The sequence below is a fragment of the Rana temporaria genome, chromosome 9, assembly GCF_905171775.1.
Source record: "Rana temporaria chromosome 9, aRanTem1.1, whole genome shotgun sequence".
NCBI classification, from domain to species: domain Eukaryota; kingdom Metazoa; phylum Chordata; class Amphibia; order Anura; family Ranidae; genus Rana; species Rana temporaria.
The window spans coordinates 127,511,082-127,533,680 of record NC_053497.1 but is presented as its reverse complement, the minus strand read 5'-3'; the positions used below and the strand labels follow the sequence as shown (position 1 = coordinate 127,533,680).

General features: G+C 45.3%; 1 protein-coding gene across 1 annotated transcript in view; it reads right to left on the bottom strand.

Annotated features, from left to right (window-relative positions):
* Positions 1 to 10,554: 10,554 nt before the first annotated feature.
* SAPCD2 (suppressor APC domain containing 2) overlaps positions 10,555 to 22,599 on the bottom strand; it is a 35,133-nt gene continuing 23,088 nt past the window's right edge. Inside the window, exons 4-6 of the mRNA XM_040324461.1 lie at positions 16,709 to 16,810; positions 13,377 to 13,475; positions 10,555 to 11,862 (exon numbers count right to left, since the gene is read on the bottom strand). Of these exons, the coding sequence (XP_040180395.1) occupies positions 11,734 to 11,862; positions 13,377 to 13,475; positions 16,709 to 16,810 (330 nt within the window). The 3' untranslated portion in view covers positions 10,555 to 11,733. The remainder of the gene's footprint in view (positions 11,863 to 13,376; positions 13,476 to 16,708; positions 16,811 to 22,599) is intronic.

Genomic DNA, 22,599 nt, shown 5'->3' with positions numbered 1-22,599 from the left:
TACCCGAATCTCCAGAATATTGATGGGCAGGATCTTTTCTGCTTTGGACCATCTTCCTTGGAGCGTAGCTTCTTCTAGAACTGCTCCTCAGCCTATGAGGCTGGCATCCGTAGTTAACACCTTCCAGGTAACTGAAACAAAGGATTTTCCCTTCTGCTAATTTTTTGTTAGCAACCACCAACTGAGGCTTTGGCTCACTTCTGACATAAGGAACAGCCTCAAATGAGGCTACCATCTTCCCCAACAATCTCATGCAAAAGCGAACAGAATGTCTTTTCTTTGCTTTGATCGCCTGGAAGAACTCTTTTAAGGCCTTGACTTGGGTAAAAATACCCTGCTTTGGGCCGTGTCTATGACCATACCCAAATACTCCATCCTCCTTAGGGGCTGCAAATATAATTTTTCTAGGTTGAAGACCCAGCCTAGGCTCTCTATGTATTTCACCATTTTGAGCACACTGTGGTTTAATCTTGCAACCGACTGTTCTACCAAAATAAATCGTCTAGATATGCCCATACTGCTATGCAGTAGCAAGACCAAAGGTTAGAGCCACAAACTGTTCTACCTCAAACCTTAGGAATCTTTGGTGAGCTGGAAAAATTGGCACATGTAGATATGCATCTTTGATGTCTAGTGGCGCCAGGAACTCTTCCCCTTGTAGGGTGGAGACCACTGAGCTGATTGACTCCATGCAAAAAGAAAGAACGTTCAGAAATTGATTCAGATCCTTTAGCTCTAGAATGGGCCTGACATCTCCGTTTGGTTTTGGAACTGTAAAGAAATTTCAGTAAAACCTCGAGCCTTGCTCCTCTGAGGCAACCTCTATGATCACCCCTTAGAATAACAAGTGATCTAACGCCAGGAACAAGGGCCTTCCTTTTACTAGGTCCTTGGAAACACTTGACCTTAGGAAACGGGATGGCGGGAGCCCCCGAAATTCTAGTCTGTAACCCAACCATAGTAAAGGAGGATTTAAACAAAGACTCCAGCTTTTTCTCAGTTGGATCTCTAAATACCTGAGAATTGTCCACAGGACAGGTCAAACTTTTACTCACGGAAGAAATAGCTGCGTCTATTGCTGGCAAACTCAATTTCTTGGTGAATTTCTCCTCCATTGGATAAAAAAGGCAAAACGTCTTGGGAGGAAAAAAACAGCTTATCTGGGTGATCCCAGTCAGCATACATAAGCTTTTCCAGTAAAGCATGGACCGGGAAGGTATATGCAGCTTGTAGGGACTGTAAAGACCCCAAGGAGGGAACAGGGGACCCGGCTGACTCAGTGGAGTGCAGCTTGTATGCATCACGCACAACCTCTGTATAGTACTGCACCTGCATTCTGAGAGCCTGAGAGGTAGAAAGAATCTTCTCGTCATCCCCTGATTCATTCGACTGCTCCTGATCCTTGTCCCCAGATTCATCAACATCATCAATATCATCAGATTGTTGATTGTCTGATAGGGACCCTAGAGCAGAAGAAGGGGTTCTACCCCACTTTCTGCTCTTCTGCGAGGATGCTGTAATTAAAGAAGTTAACCTCCCTTCCAAACCAACCAATGCTGCTGCTAGAGCGTCTTCAGTGACATATGCAGGAGCTGCCATGTTGGGAGAGGCTGCAATGCCTGACAGGGGCAATGGCTCATCCTGCACAGCTGCCTCAGGTCTCTCAGGGGAGGCTAGTATCATGCAGGCATGTCCAGATCCAGATGGCAACACTTTAGTGTCCCTCTTTTCTGCCCCTGAACCCCTTTTATGGGGAGACATAGTCCTAAGCCCAAAAGCAGAGGTATCAACTGCTGAGCCTAATCTGGCAATAAACAAATGCCTGATCATCTGCACAGCCTGATGCTGAGTAGGTGTCTTAGTATGCCTGAATCCAATCCACACAGGTGCTTACGTGCGCCAAACAAGCTGCTGTGTCCCTTTGCTTTTCAGGTCTCTTGGCGTCTAAAGTTTTAAACAACATCAGCCCTGCACGCATGGGGGGAAGAGAGGATCTCATCTGGGGGGACCGCCGTGGGACCCTTAGACTACGTGGGACCCCCTTACCATTTTCGTGGCAGAGCCAGAAGCGGTGAGCAGATCAACAGACCAGCTGCACTGAGCTTTTATCCTGGATTGCATGTAAGTAAAAACACAAGGTATGTCTCTTTACTCCCTCTAGTGGCGGAAAACAGGTAAGACACGCAACTACTCACAGAAGAGAACCCCGGGAATTTCTCACGGGTGTCGTCACTTACCTCATCCCTGCCACAGGATACTGCTGAGGATCAGCCAGATCCAACCTTCACCCATCACTGCGGGTAGTGTTGTGCCAACCTTTAGGGTTCCGGGTTCCTACTTAAAGCAGGCCTCTTCCCTGGACCTGTAAGGCACTCTGCCAGAAACCTTTGGCCATTTTTTAATACGTGCCCAAAGTTTTGGATCCCAGAGTCCAGTCCAGCAAGAGAGACATTACAGGCAAATCCTCGCTCTTCCATGACGCCCGGGTACCATCCTTCTTGGCGTTTTTCTCTGGCCCTCTTGGATGAATCCGGTTGTGTAGCTCCTTAACCCCCTCAGGAATCCTCAGCAGAGCTTCTTCTTAGCACATTCTTAACCGTGGCCAACACCTTAGACACTGTCGAAAAAAGGTACTCTCCATATGGGAGGGGTTATATAGAGGGGAATTTCTCTTGTAATTAGGGTGTGCCAGTGTCCAATCACCTGGTGGGGACATATAACCCATTAAGTAATTAACAGAGCTCTGTGTCCCGTGATGTACGAAAAAGAAAATAAGACCACATTGGTACAATCATACAGATGAATATTAAGTTAACAGTCGTTTTAGAAACCATCATCTCAGAGTTCCGCCAGTAGTGAGATCCAATGGGGTACATAATATGCAAAAAAAGAGGGGGGGTCGGTCATGAAAAGGTATGTATAACAGTAAAATGGGTACGAAGAGGAGATAGCCGTTGGGTAGGTAGAGAGGCAAACAAAACTTAACTGCCTCAATACTGCATGCCGTCATATGAAGTTCTGGTATTTAGCTACAGGCATTATTCAGATATCCTTTTTTCCAGCTGGCGATTCTGCACAACATAAGAATGATCATAGCGGCAGTTCCTCTGCTTGATCGTTCTTATAGGCGGCGGGAGGGGATGCCCCCCTCCTGCCGACATCCGGTGCTTCTCTGGGCTCTCCCGTGCCATCGGGGGCCCAGGGAACGAATCAGCCGGCATCGGATGGGGACCATAGAGATTTCCTCTCTATGGTGTACGTTTAATAAACGGTGAAGTTTTTTCTCAGTTCAGTTCACGGCAGTTCTCAGGAGGAAAATTATCTCCTCTGCAGCCGGTTTAATAAACTGAGAACTTCAGTTCTCAGATGGTGAACAGAGGTGAAGTTTTTTCTCTGAAAACAGCCGAGATCTGTGTAAAAGTGGGTGGACTGCCTGTAATCTCGTGAGATATTGTGAGATTATGGTGCAGCCGAGTTCAAAAAGTGAAACTAAAAGAACATGTAATTAATGTTTTCAGACATGTGATAACACATATATATATATATATACACACACACAGTATGTATATATACGTTTGTGTGTATGTATGTATATATATATATATATATATATACACATACACACATAATACCGGATTTATATATATGTATACATATACAGTATATATACACAAATACATGAATATATATATTCATGTGTTTGTGTATGTGTATACATATATAAATACTGTATATATGTGTGTAATATATATATACACACACACACACACACACACGTGTTATATAGATACTGTGGGCCAGATCCACAAAGAACTTACGGCGGCGTATCTATTGATACGCCGCGTAAGTTCTACGATGCGCCGTTGTATCTTTGTTTTGTATCCACAAAACAAGATACGCCTGAATGTGGGCTAGATCCAACTGACGTACGTCTTAGTACGCCGTCGGATCCTAGGTGCATATTTACGCTGGCCGCTAGGTGGCACTTCCGTTGATTTCCACGTAGCGTATGCAAATTAGCTAGATACGCCGATTCTCAAACGAACGTCCGCCCGGCGCATTTTTTTACGTCGTTTACGTAAGGCTTTTTTCGGCGTAACGTTACCCCTGCCTCCATGAGGTGTACGCAATGTTAGGTATGGACGTCGGGACAGCGTCAAATTTTCCATCGTTTACGTCGTTTGCGAATAGGGCTTTGCGTAAGTTACGTTCACGTCAAAAGCATTGACTATTTGCGACGTGATTTCGCGCATGCGCACTGGGATACGACCATGGACGGCGCATGCGCCATTCGTAAAAAGCGTCAATTACGTGGGGTCATACCAGATTACCATACAACACGCCCACTCCAAGCCTGCTTTGAATTACGTGGGCTTACGCCCGCAGATTTACGTTACGCCAGCCCGCATATGGGAGCAAGTTCTTTGTGGATACCCTAGGAGCCACTCTGATTTACGGCGGCGTAGCGCATATGAGATGCGCTACGCCCACCTAAATATACGCCCGTTTTTGTGGATCTGGCCCTGTATGTATATGTGTGTGTGTGTATGTGTATATATATATATATATATATATATATATATATATATATATATATACACACATACACACACATATACACAGTATCTATATACACGTGTATATTGTTGTTAATATTCATTTTTAACCCACTGGTGTTGAAATTAGGAAGAAATAAGCCTTCTTCCTCTTATCACACCAGCTTCTCTCCCAGATTCTCCACCTCTGAGCTGGTGAATCTGGAAGGGAGATATTTCAGGTGAAGAGCTGTGAAATCTTCATATCACGGTTTATTAAACTGCCCTTTTGTGACAAAACATCCATGTGCTGTGATGTGAAGTGGAGAATGTGTTCTCTGCTCCTTATCACAGTTTATTAAACCGGCAATGCTCTGTGATAAGCCGTGATCATCATGATCTCCGCTTATCACGGTTTATTAAACGTACACCTATGACTGTTGGAGGCTCGGGCGCGACGTTGTGACGTACCCGGGAAGTAAACTGTCAGCATGAGATCGGTGACTTTTTTTTCCCGATCTCATGCTTTCCAGTCTGAAAGGAGAGATGCAGGTTTTTTTTGACCCCGCATCTCTCCATAAGGAGGACCTGTCACATGATTCCTATTACAAGGGATGTTTACATTTTTGAAAAATTATTGCGCAAATACCGTGCGAGATAAAAAGTTGCAATGACCGCCACTTTATTTCCTAGGGTGTCTGTTAAAAATATATATATAATGTTTGGGGGTTCTGAGTAATTTTCTAGCAAAAAAAATATGATTTTTACATGAAGGAGAGAAGTGCCAGAATAGGCCCGGTATTGAGGTGGTTAAACTTGCCAGCTTAAATAGGCCATTCATATATCCAGGGGGCCAACAAAAGGGGAAAAATAAATCTTCCAAACCAAGGTTAACTGTCTTGCTTTAACCCATGCAGCCCATATATTATAAAAAAAATTGGGCAATTCCTTCTTAAATATGTAAATTTATTTTAAAATTATCGAATAAAAAACGGCCAAATGACCTCTTACATTAAAAGGTGCCTGTCCCGGCACCGAGGCTGCTCGCTTGTCAAAGTACGTGTTTCGCTTCGTTCACCACCCCGTGGTAGCGTGCGTTCCACTCAGCAACAATACAGCACTCCGATTTCCGGAACTGGCGTCAGGTAACACGTGACCAGGTCCGCTGTCGATGTACGTTTTGTATGAACGCGCCCTAAAGACGTTCATACAAAACGTACGTCATCGGCGGACCTGGTCACGTGTTACTTGACGCCAGTTCCAGAAATCCGGGTGCTGTATTGTTGCTGAGTGGATAATTTTAAAATAAATGTACAGTATTACGCAATGGAAGTCTATAATCTCTTTTTCATATCGTATCTATAACTCCGAGCAAGAGGCATTTGCATTGTATCCTGTCCGTTTGGTGTGTATGCAGGCACTATCCTGCAAAAGCTTTATCTGACTTTTTTTCTCACAAAAAAAGTCAGGTACATCTGGTAAGCGCAGCAATTATTTGAGCACTTTTGGGTGACCACAGAGTATCGCATTTGGTGAAGGAGCATCTCACTATAAGCAAGATTACGTCACAACTTCCAACTGTTTGTGCACTGAAGTGATTGGAATCTATATAACTATTGGAGCTATTTAATAGTGTACACTGAGTATACTGTGGTGATACTATCTGGACGTTGGACTCATCACTAATTTTCACACATGATAATTTATTATTACCTAAGTTTATTATATATTTTGTATTTGTGTGTTAAGGAGTGTTTATTACACAATTTACCACGAATTAGCGCCCTCATCTTCCACATTACGCACTTAGGGCAGACCGCTGTTCTGGTGGGGTACATTTTTGCCAAACGTGCAGGAGAGTAGTAGGCTTGATGCAGAAAAAGTTGGGTGAATCTGTCACGTGCCGAAATCATTATACAAAGATATTGTTGGATGCCTTCCTCCCAGTCATCATCTGCCAATGTATAAATATACTGTTACCAAGATGAAAACAACTGAGAGACCTTGGACATATCTAGGGTGGCCAATAGGTTATAAAGAAGAGAGAGAGTGTGTTCCCACCATCGGAAGCCCTAAGTAGGGATGAGCTGAACACCCCCCTGTTCGGTTCTCACCAGAGCAGGCGAACAGGAAAAAAAATTGTGCGAACACTGTTAAAGTCTATGGGACACAAACATGAACATTTTTAAAGGTTAACTGCTTGCCGACTGCCCAGCGTCATATAACGGCGGCAAGTCGGCTCCCCTGCGCGAGAGCCCGTAGCTCTACGTCGGCTCTCGCGCAGGCCACTAGGGGCGCGCGCCCGCCCCCGACTCCCGTGCACGTGCCCGTTACAGAGAGGGGACCGGGAGCTGTGTGTGTAAACACACAGCTCCCGGTCCTGTCGGGGGGGGGGGGGGGAATGCTGATCTTCTGTTCATACAATGTATGAACAGAAGATCAGTCATTTCCCCTAGTGAGATCACCCCCCCTACAGTTAGAACACACCCAGGGAACATACTTAACCCCTTCCCCGCCCCCTAGTGTTAACCCCTTCACTGCCAGTGGCATTTTTATAGTAATCCAATGCATTTTTATAGCATTGATCGCTGTAAAAATGCCAATGGTCCCAAAAATTTGTCAAAAGTGTCCGCCATAATGTCGTAGTACCGAAAAAAAACGCTGATCGCCGCCATTACTAGTAAAAAATAAAAAAATGCCATAAAAATACCCCCTATTTTGTAAACGCTATAACATTTGCACAAACCAATCAATAAACGCTTATTGCTTTTTTTTACGAAAAATATGTAGAAGAATACGTATCGGCCTAAACTGAGGAAAAAAATGTTTTTTACTGTATATATTTTTGGGGGATATTTATTATAGCAAAAAGTAAAAAATATTGCATTTTTTTCAAAATTGGCGCTCTATTTTTGTTTGTTTTTGCGCAAAAACTAAAAACCGCAGAGGTGATCAAATACCACCAAAAGAAAGCTCTATTTGTGGGAAAAGGACGCTAATTTTGTTTGGGAGCCATGTCGCACGACCGCGCAATTGTCAGTTAAAGCGACGCAGTGCCGAATCGCAAAAGGAGCTCTGGTCTTTGGGCAGCAATATGGTCCGGGGGTTAAGTGGTTAATATGCAAGTTATTGTCATAAAAAGTGTTTGGGGTCCTGCCCCAGGGGACATATATCAATGCAAAAAAAAGTTTTAAAAACTGATTTTATTTCGGGAACAGTGATTTTAATAATGCTTAAAGTGAAACAATAAAAGGGACACTGTGCAGGGAGCTTGTCAGTTTTCACATTAGCCTAACGTGAAAGCAGTGTGTGCTGTGCTCTTTGTCTCCCCCTATAGTGCAGTACCTGGCAGGAAGCGCTAAGGTAAAGCACTGCCTTTTTTATGACTATCTAGCTGTATGTGTGTTTAAAGGAGTTGTAAATAAAATAAAAATGTATGCTGAAATGACTGTTTACAGGGTATAGAGACATAATAGTTAACTGATTCCTTTTAAAAATGATTAAAAATAGACGCACCCTCTGCTACGTCACTGGGGAAGCCCAGGAAGAGGGAAGACTGGGTTTACCCAGTGACATAGCAGAGGGTACGTCAGAGGGTGCGGGGTCACGTGACGGGTGGCCCTGCCTCCCCTATATAAGAAATGTCAAAGCTTCAGCACGTCATTCGCTGGGCTGTGTCCAGCGGTGAGAGGAGGTCGGCGATGCTGCGCTCTGGATGGATGGATCTACTCATGGCTGGAGATCACCCGTCGCTGGATCAGGACAACGTTGGAGCAGGAAGCCAGGAACGAGTGGATTATCACCGCTGGAGTTTTTTTCTTTTTTTTTTAATTAATAAAGGACTTTATTCTACGGTGTGTGTGTTTTTTTTTTACAAGAATTTACACTTCCTTCGTGAAATGGTAGGGGTACAGTGTACCCCATTACCATTTCACACAGGGGGGGTCAGGATCTGGGGGTCCCCTTTGTTAAAGGGGTCTTCCAGATTCTGATAAGCCTCCCGCCCGCATACCCCCACAACCACTGGGCAAGGGTTGTGGGGATGAGACCCTTGTCCCCATCAACATGGGGACAAGGTGCTTTGGGGGGCACCCCAAAGCACCCTCCCAATGTTGAGGGCATGTGGCCTGGTGCGGTTCAGGAGAGGGGGGGGGGCCGCACTCTGTCCCCCCCTCTTTTCTGCGGCCAGCCAGGTCAACGTGCTCGGATAACGGGTCTAGTTATGGATATTTAGGGGGAACCGCCCGTCATTTTTTTTTTTTTAATTGACGGCAGGGTTCCCCTTAATATCCATACCAGACCTAAAGGGTCTGGTTATTGAATTTGCAGGGACCTCCGCGCATTTTTTTCCCAAACTCCGAACCCGGACCCTCCATGTGAGTGCATGCGGTATGCCTTATTCAAAGTCCCAATCCATATTCCATACAAATCATCAGCGATGGAGATGCATTTTTTGATACGTTTATACATATACCTTTATGCTTTTTTCCAGTGCTCTCTACTACTATACCAATCCTAGATGGAGGCGGTGACACACACCCCTAGTCACCTGCCCTCCATCTACTCATTAGTACTTGTATGCCTCCATCGAGGAAACTATAAAAGTTTAGTTAGGACTACAGGAATGCAGAGAGCCTTGGCGAGGCCTGTAGCTTAACCATATATTTGCAAATGTGTGCAACCAATCCCCTGCTTTTAACATACAAAGTTAGACAGTTGAATTTGGCCTGCTGTTTGATTGGTAAGTTTTAGCCTGGTTATTACGCATACAACCTTATTTATACTTACTGTTAGCATTTAAACGCATCTCATTTAAAGTCCCAAACCCTTCTCTTTTTCCATTATCAGGGATGGGGGCATAAGTTTTTCATATGCCTCAAAGTCCCAATCCATGTTCCATTCAACTCAAGGAGCACTTACCACTTTCTGAACTGTGTTCCGACAAACCACTCTGGGACTTTTATCATTCATTTATGTGATTTTGGACTTTATCCAACCTTAGCGCTGTTTTATCATGTTTTGATACTTTTTAATGTCACAGTACATGTTGGAATTCATGGTTCCCTCAATGAACTGTAGGTCCTCAGTGCCGACAGGACTCATGCCGCCCCAGAACATGACACTGCCACCACCATGCTGCACATGACAGATCCAATAATCCATGTCCTTAGTCTGCTTATCTTTAGCAAACTGTTTTGCAAGGTTTCTTGTGCATTATCTTTAGAAGAGGCGTCCTTCTCGGACGAAAGCCATGCAGACCAATTTGATGCAGTGTGAGACGTTCAGTCTGAGCACTGACCGCCTGACCCCCCACCCCTTCAACCTCTGCAGCAAAGCTGGCAGCACTCATACGTCTATTTCCCAAAGACAACCTCTGGACATGACGCCGAGCATGTGCACTCAACTTCATTGGTTGACCACTGCGAGGCCTGTTCTGAGTGGGACCTGTCCTGTTAAAACGCTGTATGGTCTTGGCCACCGTGCTGCAGCTCAGTTTCAGGGTCTTGGCAATCTTCTTATAGCCTAGGCCATCTTTATGTAGAGCAATAATTTTCTTTGCTATGAGGTGCCATGTTGAACTTACAGTGACCAGTATGAGAGATTGAGAGCGATACCACCAAATTTAACACACCTGCTCCCCATTCACACCTGAGACCTTGTAACACTAACAAGTCACATTACACTGGGGAGGGAAAATGGCCAATTGGGTCCAATTTGAACATTTTCACTTAGGGGGTGAACTTACTTTTGTTACCAGCGGTTTAGACATTAATGGCTGTGTGTTGAGTTTTTTTGAGGGGACAGCAAATGTACACCGTTATACAAGCTGTACACTCACTACTTTACATCGTAGCAAAGTGTCCTTTCTTCAGTGTCATCACATGAAAAGATAATAAAATATTTACAAAAATGTGAGGGGTGTACTCACTTTTGTGAGATACTGTATGTGCTGAAGATACACTATATTTACCAAGTAAGAAATATAAGAAGCTGATGGATGACAATCTACCAGCATAAACTCAACTAAAATAACAGCCTTGCCTGGGCTGCCTCTTTATTTTCTGACAGCATCAGATGTCATTAATAGAATTCTTAGACAAATAACCATTCATAGCAAATATATATCTATATGCATTACGGGTAAACGAAGATAGGCACTAAAAGTTTTATCGTAAAAGAACCCTGTTCTGTGTAATAGAAGGCAGTGACAATGGGCATTATAATAATAATATTATCAGCAGCTAAGCATATGCTGGAAAAATACAAAGTAAAGAATTCCGTATCTAGAATTGCAAGCAGCTGAAGTTATGAGCCAATCTCCAATTTTCCTGTAAATCACGCTTGGCCCATCCCCTTTTTTGAGCCCCCCCCAACAATCCTTTATCATGACAAGCAGTTCCAATGTTCAACAGGGAATTTTGGGGAGGTAGGGCCACACTTGACTTTAAATTGTAAGAACTGACCACAGAGCATGCGTCATTTTGCCATCTCAATGCAGGAAAAATACAAAACCCTGCATTAAAAATGGGATCAAACCCAGAGAGCTCCACTAAGGGCTGCTCCTGTTCTGCCTAAGCAACCAGATTTGTACATAACCCTGTCTTCCAGCATTTGGAGTACCTTCATTATACCAAATAAAACATAGTATATCTGATGCCTTAACTACGTTCCAAACAGGCAAAATCATAAACACCAAAAGAAGGTCTGTGTAATCTGCATTCTACTGGCTTAAATCAGGAGTGTTAAAATGTGCAAATAGCAGCACTGCAGTGCCCCGATTGGCTCCTGTAAATATTGTGCATTTCAAAAATCACCATGTGCTACAACAGTGCTCTTCTGCCACCTTGTGGTGGGTCACATTACTGCATGCTAAAATCAGGGCAGGACCAATGTTAAACGCGACATTTCCTTAACATCTGCCAAAAAAAGGTGATCAAATAAAATTGCAATTAAAATGTAAAACAATGTCTGTAAACATAAAAGGAGTGTTTTCCATGTGATTAGGTACTGGTTGTGTTAAGTTTCTTGTGATGGGAAAGTCAAACATGATTGGTAATTTGGTGTCATCTTGTGCAGTTTCCTCGTGAGTTAATGAAGCATTTTCTGTACCGTAGACAACAATCATGCACCACCACATTCTTTTTTCTGGAGCGCCACACACTCCTTGCCATCTCCAATCAAAGACTCTCCCAGCAGTCTATATGAATGTGGAGTCCATTGCACTGGTTTCAGGATTACTCCGAGCTCGTGCTTCAAAAAGCTGCTTGATTAAAGCGGATTTTTCCTGCTCCAGCTGGGTGATGCGGTCACTTTTATCAGACACCTCCTAGACACACAAATACAGACATATTAAAGGAAATGACAACTATGGTAAACCCAGAATTGTAAAATTATAGGAGCATTGAAGAGATATTACCGGTATGGATATATTATACATATAGTTACATATTAGTTCAAGCTGGACCAATAAAACTGAACATGCTATACCTGGCCAATGCCCCATGCAAACGGAAAAATCACTGAAGTAGACACTGCTACTCCGGAGACCTCCTATTTCTTCTGGGTCCTGTGCCAAGTGGTCGGCCTCTTGGCATGGGCACCATTCCGAGAATGCTTTGCATGCTCTGAATGAATGCAAAGCGTTCTCTAATTGGACACGGTAGAATAGCAGGGCAGTGATGTCACATTCGCCACCTTGTCCAATCAGTTAACACTTTGCATTTATTCTGAAAATGCACAACATTCCCTAAGTGGCACCCATGCCAAGTGGCCAACCTCCTATGTTCACAACGCAGCAGGGTAGCTGCTTAGCACAGGACTTGTATAACAACTTTACAGCTCATTACTTTCGAGTTAAAGTGGAGGTTCACCCAAAAAATTCATTCTTAACATTAGATTGAGGCTCGTTTTGTCAAGGGGATTTGGGTGTTTTTTTTTTTTAAATCGAAGCCGTACTTACCGTTTTAGACATCGATCTTCTCCGCCGCTTCCGGGTATGGGCTGCGGGACTGGGCGTTCCTATTTGATTGAAAGGCTTCCGACAGTCGCATACATCGCGTCACGATTTTCCGAAAGTAGCCGAATGTCGGTGCGCAGGCGCAGTATAGAGCCGCACCGACGTTCGTCTTCTTTTGGCTACTCGTGACGCGATGTATGCGACCGTCGGAAGCCTGTCAATCAAATAGGAACGCCCAGTCCCGAAGACCATACCCGGAAGCGGTGGAGAAGATCTCTCTCTCTCTAAAACGGTAAGTACGGCTTCGATTTTAAAAAAAACACCCGATTCCCCTTCACAAAATGAGCCTCAATCTAATGTTAAAAAAAAAAAAATTTCGGGTGAACTCCTGCTTTAAGCACAAATAATTTCCCTAAGATGTGGAAAGGCATTTAGACTCATGCCGTCTCCTCTGCACTGATCTGTTTAGCAAGCCGCTGACACCAGGACTCCTAACAGCTTAGAACCTGAAGTTCTCAAAGCTGAGAAATGTAAGGTCAATTTAGCCTAGTGCAGGCTGGTAACTTAGCGTTTACCAATCTCCTCTTGATTTCCATAATGAATGCCCTGGGGGAAAAAAACACCAGATTGGGAGCATGTCATCTAATACCTACGGTTGTGTCTAAATGTACACCAAGGAAGGTCCTATGGGTGCAACTCCAGTATCATCTAATTGACAGGAGGCACCCAGAACACACCTTAGAATTAAAATTGCAGGAGGAGCTAAAGTCTCTGGATGGACAATATAAAGCCCATGACCAGCTGCTGCCTCTTCAGCCCCACTGATCAATAGACCATATCCAGATCCCATAAACATATAGGGCAAACATGGGGTTTTCACTCACCTTTGTCAGTAAATGATTCTGCTCCTTTAACATATTTACAGTTTGCTGCTGGCCGGATACAGTGGCGGCATTGGTCACAGGTGACGAGTGGGTACCAGTCTGTCAATGAAGGCAGAAATATTATTAAACTAGAAGGAAAACAGATGAAGGCTGTGGTCAGAACCAAACAGATGTATACATACAGTATCTCACAAAAGTGAGTACAGCCCTCAAATTTTGTAAACATTTTATTATATCATTTCATGAGACAACACTGAAGAAATGACACTATGCTACAATGTAAAGTAGTGAGTGTACAGCTTGTATAACAGTGTAAATTTGCTGTCCCTTCAAAATAACTCAACACACAGCCATTAATGTCTAAACTGCTGGCAACAAAAGTGAGTACACCCCTAAGTGAAAATGTCCAAATTTGGCCCAATTAGCCACCCCCCCTTCCTCCCCGATGTCATGTGACTCATTAGTGTTACAAGGTCTCAGGTGTGAATGGGGAGCCAGTGTGTTAAATTTGGTATTATCGCTCTTACATACTGGTCACTAAAAGTTCAACATGGCACCCCATGGCAAAGAACTCAAATAATTGTTGCCCTGCATAAAGATGGCCTAGGCTATAAGATTGCCAAGACCCTAAGACTCCATTCACACCTGAGCGACAGCCGCGTTCGGCGGTAGCGGCGTATTTTGCCGCGGGTGTGAAACTTTCAATTTTTTTTTCAAAGTCTTCCCATTGCTGTCGATGGGCAAACGCCAATGTCGCCTGAAAAAAAGGGTCCGTGACTTTTTTTCAGGCGACAGGCGTTCGGCGTCTATGAGATGTGAACCATCTCCATAGACAGCAATGGGAATTCTCCCCTCTAGCGGCAGAAGCGTCCGGCGTCGGGCGTTTTGTCGCTCAGGTGTGAATGCAGCCTTAAACTGAGCTGCAGCACGGTGGCCAAGACCATACAGCGGTTTAACAGAACAGGCTCCACTCAGAACAGGCCTCGCCGTGGTCGACCAAAGTGGAATTTACGTGCTCAGCATCATATCCAGAGGTTGTCTTTGGGAAATCGATGTATGGCTGCCAGCAGGGGTTAAAGACGGGGGTGTCAGCCTGTCCATGCTCAGACCATACACTGCATCAAATTGGTCTGCATGGCTGTCGTCCGAGAAGGAAGCCTCTTCTAAAGATGATGCACAAGAAAGCCCACTAACAGTTTACTGAAGACAAGCAGACCAAGGACATGGATTACTGGAACCATGTCCTGTGGTCCGATGAGACCAAGATAAACTGGTTTGGCTCAGATGGTGTCAAGAGTGTGTGTGGCGGCAACCAGGTGAGGAGTACAAAGACAAGTGTGTCTTGCCTACAGTCATGCATGGTGGTGGGAGTGTCATGATCTGGGGCTGCATGAGTGCTGCCGGGACTGGGGAGCTACAGTTCATTGAGGGAACCATGAATGTCAACATGTACTGTGACATACTGAAGCAGAGCATGATCCCCTCCCTTCGGAAACTGGGCTGCAGGGCAGTATTCCAACATGATAACAACCCCAAACACACCTCCAAGACGACCACTGCCTTGCTAAAAAAAGAAGCGGAGGGTAAAGGTGATGGACTGGCCAAGCATATCTCCAGACCTAAACCCTATTGAGCATCTGTGGGGCATCCTCAAATGGAAGTTGCAGGAGCACAAGGTCTCCAACATCCACCAGCTCTGTGATGTCGTCATGGAGGAGTGGAAGAGGACTCCAGTGGCAACCTGTGAAGCTCTGGTGAACTCCATGCAGAAGAGGGTTAAGGCAGTGCTGGAAAATAATGGTGGCCACACAAAATATTGACACTTTGGGCCCAATTTGTACATTTTCACTTAGGGGTGTACTCACTTTTGTTGCCAGCGGTTTAGACATTAATGGCTGTGTGTGGAGTTATTTTGAGGGGACACTTTGGACCCAATTTGGACATTTTCACTTAGGGAGTGTCAAGTTATTTTGAGGGGACAGCAAATTTACACTGTTATACAAGCTGTACACTCACTACTTTACATTGTAGCAAAGTGTAATTTCTTCAGTGTTGTTACATGAAAAGATAGAATAGAATTTTAACAAAAATGTCAGGGGTGTACTCACTTTTGTGAGATACTGTATGTGCTGTTTTAACTTATTTGCAATGGTTATCAATGCATGAGAGTGTTTTAAGTTCAGATTAAAAAAAAATGTGTAAAGTTTTTTTTATCTTAATGCATTCTATGCGTATATTGATTGCTGCGCGCAAAAGTTATGGCGTATACAAAATAGGAGATAGCTATATGGCATTTTTATTATTTATCTCACATATTGGGTTGTCACCAGAACAGGAATAGAGGTGACATTTTCCAATGGGGACACTAGGGATTCCCTCACTTTGGAGGGATTTTTTTCTCACTTCCTTTTTTAGCTACGAGACAGGAAGTGAAGGGGGGGGGGGGGAATGGGACACAGATAGCCCAAAAATATCTCGCCCTTCCTAATGCCCCGTACACACAACCGGGTTTCCCGATGGGAAAACTGCGATGAGAGCTTTTGGCCGGGAATCCTGGTCGTGTGTATGCTCCTCGCAGTTTTTCAGACGGGAAAACCGCTGGACCAAAAAAAAAAAAAAAAAAGAACCTGCTCTTTTTTCCCGTCGGGATTCCCAGTGGACTTTTTCCCCAGCAGAAAACTGACATTTTTGGCCATTTACCTGTGGGGAAAAACTGCGATGGAGCATAAAAACAGTCGGGGTTCTTGAGGAAAAGCTCTAATCTGAGTTTTCCCGACGGGAAACCCGAACGTCTGTACTGGGGAAAAGTCAAGAGTAGGTTCTCGGTTTTCCTCTCTGGATTTCCGACTGACCTTTTCCCGTCGGGAATCCCAGTCGTGTGTACTAGGCATTAAAAGTGACGCCAAACACAGTATTCTCATGGGGAGATCCCAAGAAAAGCCGATTTCCCAACTCTCCAAGGCTGGATTCACACCTATGCATTTTTAGTGCTTTTTGCATTTTAGAGGTTTGCACTACAATCCATTTAACATGGTTTCCTGTGGAACACGTTCTGTAGTGCCAAAATGCAAAAAGCACTAAAAATGCCATGGGTGTGAATCCAGCCTAAAGAAGAGGTTCCAGCACAGAGCATCTTTTTTAACATGGCCTGAGATCTGAATGACCATGACTTCATCCGTGTCTAAGCATTCTGGGTAGAGGCGGGAAAGGTAAGCATTTAGTAAAAAAAAAATTATGTAGTAATTATGGGGGTGGGGCAATTTAAGTGGACCTTGCTTTTTAGTATAATGCCAACTATAATCAGCCTATATAATGAAGCAGAATGAACTCACTCTGGAAGGAGAAAGGAGGTCACTCAGGCACCGGTTCACTTCCTGCAGTCTGGTCAGCACAGTATTTGGGGGTCCTCCAGGTTGGGCATCACTGAAGAATTCCTGGAGAGAGACAAAGATTGTAAAAAAAAACAAAAAAACACAACAGCATCTAAAATGCAACAAAAAGGATTTGCAGCATTACTACGGAAATGCAGAGACATATGGGGGCTGCAATCGCCGACGTTCTCAAAATGCCAACTGCCTGGCTCTCTTGCAGTTGTGCCCTAAAGCAGGCTGCATTTCCCCATTGACAGAGATCCTATGAAGTGCATATACACACACATTGTGTGTATGCATGTGTAATTTATATTTCTATAATAATTATATATATATTAGTGCTGTCAAACGATTAATATTTTTAATCGCGATTAAATCGCATTAATGTCATAGTTAACTCACGATTAATCTATCTAATTTATGACGAATTTCCCCACAAATATCGCACAATTCTGCAAGTGATTATAATTTATGATGGCTGTTTTCTAGCTGATCTAAAACCATTTTTGACATAAAGGGACACTTTTGGACAATCTACAGTTTTCAGGCAGAAAGAACAGTTTTTATTTTATAAAAGTACATGCAGGGCACTGGGCAGACCACTAGGGACAAGGGGGGGGGGGGGGTGTATTTTTTACATACAGTACTGTAATCTATAAGATTACAGTATACTGTGTGTATTGTGTTTGTTTACTTTTTTGAATTTGGCGCCATTCTCCGCTCCCGTGCGTCGTAACGTCGCAGGGAACGGAGATCGGCGGCACACAGACACTGTGAATCGAGCGAGGAGGACCCGCTCGATCACACAGTGGGGTGGCATCGCCGATCACACAGCGGGGTGGCATCGCTGGATCCAGGGACAAGGTGAGTAATTTGCCTGTGAATCCAGCGAGAAGGTAAGCCGCGCCGCTGCACACTCTGCACGTCCACCCCGAGCGCTCCCGCGTTAATCGCGCGATAAAAATATTGACGGCGTTAACATGGGTTTGCGTTAACGCCGTTAATATCGCGTTTAACGCACAGCCCTAATATATATATATATATATAAATAAAACCATTTCCTAAACCGGCTGCATTATCTTTCCTTTTTTTAACTCGTCTTCCTTAATTTTCACCTTGTAATCCTGCCACCAACAAACTTTCCTGTTTTAAGGTGACAATACTCACTGTACTGGACCTATGGAGAAGCAATGTTGTCACCCTAGGATAGGAAGTTAGGAGTTATAGAACAAACCACCTTCTCCTCATCTCAATATCACATGGAGGTGTTTTGTAGTCCTAACACTTCCTGATAAGATTGTTTGAAATAATACAGCAGAGTACACAAGACAGCATTGGATTTCTGGCATAAATCACTTTATTTGTATTTAAACATACTGTCAGAAATGTTTTGTTATATCTTATACAGAGCAAACAGGAGAAGTTCATATTAAAGCGGAGTTCCGGCCACAATTTTAAAAATAAAAACTTTAATATGAAAACCCCTGTAATACACAAGCTTAATGTATTCTAGTACAGTTAGTCTGTAAACTAAGGTCCGTTTTGTTAGGTTGTTACAGCATTTAGACACTTTATAAAATAGAAATTGACTGGGGCCATCTTAAGTGTGGGCATCATGAAGCCAGACTGTATGACTTCCTGGATTTCAGCCTTGATCTCGCACATGCTCAGTGCTGCACAAGCATGTAATAGTTTCAGGTCAGGTTTCCATAGCAACGGGAGGAACTTGCTGCCCCTTGTCTATGCAAAACTCTCCTCCCCTCCTCCCTCAAGGAACCAGTAAATATACTAAATCATTTGTTATGTAGATATATCTGCACAGAAACAAGAAAAATTATATATATATATATATATATATATATATATATATATATATATATATATATATATATATATATATATATATATATATATATATATATATATATATATATATATATATATATATATATATATATATATATATATACACACACATATATATATACACATATATATATATACACATATATATATACATACATACATACATACATATACACATATATATATATACACACATACACATATATATATATACACACATACATACATACATACATACATACATACATACACACACTAGACATTTGCGCGCCGTCAATAAATTCATTTTGTTTAGTTCCGTTTCGCATTAGCCGTTATTTTCGTATTTCGTGCCCGAAACTCAATTCAGATTCGTACGAAATACGAATTTTCGTTAGATTCGTTCACTTTTCGTAACAATTACCCACATTCGTTTTGATGAATTTTTTAAAAGCTGGACTAATAGTATCTGCTGTGCTCCTTATGAGGGGTTCCCACCATCCCTGTACTGTGCTGAGTTCCCGGGTCTGTACTCCTGCTGTACTCATTATGAGGGGTTCCCACCATCCCTGTGCTGACTTCCTGGGGCTGTACATCTACTGTGCTCATTATGAGGGTTCCCACCATCCCTGTGCTGACTTCCTGGGGCTGTACATCTACTGTGCTCATTATGAGGGTTCCCACCATCCCTGTGCTGTGCTGACTTCCTGGCACTGTAGGGATTATGGGAACCCCTCATGAGCACAGCAGGGGTACAAACCCAGGAAGTCAGCACAGTACAGGGATGGTGGGAACCCCTCATAATGAGCACAGCAGGAGTACAGACCCGGGAACTCAGCACAGTACAGGGATGGTGGGAACCCCTCATAATGAGCACAGCAGGAGTACAGACCCGGGAACTCAGCACAGTACAGGGATGGTGGGAACCCCTCATAATGAGCACAGCAGGAGTACAGCCCCAGGAACTCAGCACAGGGATGGTGGGAACCCCTCATAATGAGCACAGCAGGAGTACAGACCCGGGAACTCAGCACAGTACAGGGATGGTGGGAACCCCTCATAATGAGCACAGCAGGTGTGCAGACCTGGGAACTCAGCACAGTACAGGGATGGTGGGAACCCCTCATGAGCACAGCACAGGGATGGTGGGAACCCCTCATAATGAGCACAGCAGGAGTACAGCCCCAGGAACTCAGCACAGGGATGGTGGGAACCCCTCATAATGAGCACAGCAGGAGTATAGCCCCAGGAACTCAGCACAGTACAGGGATGGTGGGAACCCTTCATAATGAGCACAGAAGGAGTAGAGACCCGGGAACTCAGCACAGTACAGGGATGGTGGGAACCCCTCATAATGAGCACAGAAGGAGTAGAGACCCGGGAACTCAGCACAGTACAGGGATGGTGGGAACCCCTCATGAGCACAGTACAGGGATGGTGGGAACCCTTCATGAGCACAGCAGGAGTACAGACCTGGGAACTCAGCACAGTACAGGGATGGTGGGAACCCCTCATGAGCACAGTACAGGGATGGTGGGAACCCCTCATGAGCACAGCACAGGGATGGTGGGAACCCCTCATGAGCACAGTACAGGGATGGTGGGAACCCCTCATAATGAGCACATAAGGAGTACAGACCTGGGAACTCAGCACAGTACAGGGATGGTGGGAACCCCTCATAATGAGCACAGAGGGAGTACAGACCTGGGAACTCAGCACAGTACAGGGATGGTGGGAACCCCTCATGAGCACAGTACAGGGATGGTGGGAACCCCTCATAATGAGCACAGAGGGAGTACAGACCTGGGAACTCAGCACAGTACAGGGATGGTGGGAACCCCTCATAATGAGCACAGAGGGAGTACAGACCTGGGAACTCAGCACAGTACAGGGATGGTGGGAACCCCTCATGAGCACAGCACAGGGATGGTGGGAACCCCTCATAATGAGCACAGTACAGGGATGGTGGGAACCCCTCATGAGCACAGTGCAGGGATGGTGGGAACCCCTCATGAGCACAGTGCAGGGATGGTGGGAACCCCTCATGAGCACAGTGCAGGGATGGTGGGAACCCCTCATGAGCACAGTGCAGGGATGGTGGGAACCCCTCATGAGCACAGTGCAGGGATGGTGGGAACCCCTCATGAGCACAGTGCAGGGATGGTGGGAACCCCTCATGAGCACAGTACAGGGATGGTGGGAACCCCTCATGAGCACAGTACAGGGATGGTGGGAACCCCTAATAATGAGCACAGCAGGAGTACAGACCCAGGAACTCAGCACAGTACAGGGATGGTGGGAACCCCTCATAATGAGCACAGAGGGAGTACAGACCTGGGAACTCAGCACAGTACAGGGATGGTGGGAACCCCTCATGAGCACAGCACAGGGATGGTGGGAACCCCTCATGAGCACAGTACAGGGATGGTGGGAACCCCTCATAATGAGCACATAAGGAGTACAGACCTGGGAACTCAGCACAGTACAGGGATGGTGGGAACCCCTCATAATGAGCACAGAGGGAGTACAGACCTGGGAACTCAGCACAGTACAGGGATGGTGGGAACCCCTCATGAGCACAGCACAGGGATGGTGGGAACCCCTCATAATGAGCACAGTACAGGGATGGTGGGAACCCCTCATGAGCACAGCGCAGGGATGGTGGGAACCCCTCATAATGAGCACAGTACAGGGATGGTGGGAACCCCTCATGAGCACAGTGCAGGGATGGTGGGAACCCCTCATGAGCACAGTGCAGGGATGGTGGGAACCCCTCATGAGCACAGTGCAGGGATGGTGGGAACCCCTCATGAGCACAGTGCAGGGATGGTGGGAACCCCTCATGAGCACAGTGCAGGGATGGTGGGAACCCCTCATGAGCACAGTGCAGGGATGGTGGGAACCCCTCATGAGCACAGTGCAGGGATGGTGGGAACCCCTCATGAGCACAGTACAGGGATGGTGGGAACCCCTAATAATGAGCACATAAGGAGTACAGACCCGGGAACTCAGCACAGTACAGGGATGGTGGGAACCCCTCATAATGAGCACAGAGGGAGTACAGACCTGGGAACTCAGCACAGTACAGGGATGGTGGGAACCCCTCATAATGAGCACAGAGGGAGTACAGACCTGGGAACTCAGCACAGTACAGGGATGGTGGGAACCCCTCATGAGCACAGCACAGGGATGGTGGGAACCCCTCATAATGAGCACAGTACAGGGATGGTGGGAACCCCTCATGAGCACAGCACAGAGATGGTGGGAACCCCTCATAATGAGCACAGCAGGAGTACAGACTTGGGAACTCAGCACAGTACAGGGATGGTGGGAACCCCTCATGAGCACAGTACAGGGATGGTGGGAACCCCTCAGAAGGAGTACAGACCTGGGAACTCAGCACAGCACAGGGATGGTGGGAACCCCTCATAATGAGCACAGCAGGAGTACAGACCCGGGAACTCTGCACAGCACAGGGATGGTGGGAACCCCTCATGAGCACAGTACAGGGATGGTGGGAACCCCTCATGAGCACAGTACAGGGATGGTGGGAACCCCTCATGAGCACAGCACAGGGATGGTGGGAACCCCTCATAATGAGCACAGCACAGGGATGGTGGGAACCCCTCATAATGAGCACAGCAGAAGTACAGCCCGAGGAAGTCGGCACAGTGCAGGGATGGTGGGAACCCCTCATGAAGGGTTCCCACCATCCCTGTTCTGTGCTGAATTCCTGGGTTTTTACTTCTGCTGTGCTCATTATGAGGGGTTCCCACCATCCCTGTGCTGTGCCGAGTTCCCGGGTACTGGCTGGTGTCACTGCTTGGTACTGGCTGGTGTCACTGCTTGGTGTACTGGCTGGTGTCACTGCTTGGTGTACTGGCTGGTGTCACTGCTTGGTGTCGCTGCTTGGCACTGGCTGGTGTCGCTGCTTGGCACTGCTCTGACAAGCTCTGGCAGACAAAAGGGGTTTCATTTCATTTATTAGATTACCTGTTTTATTCACC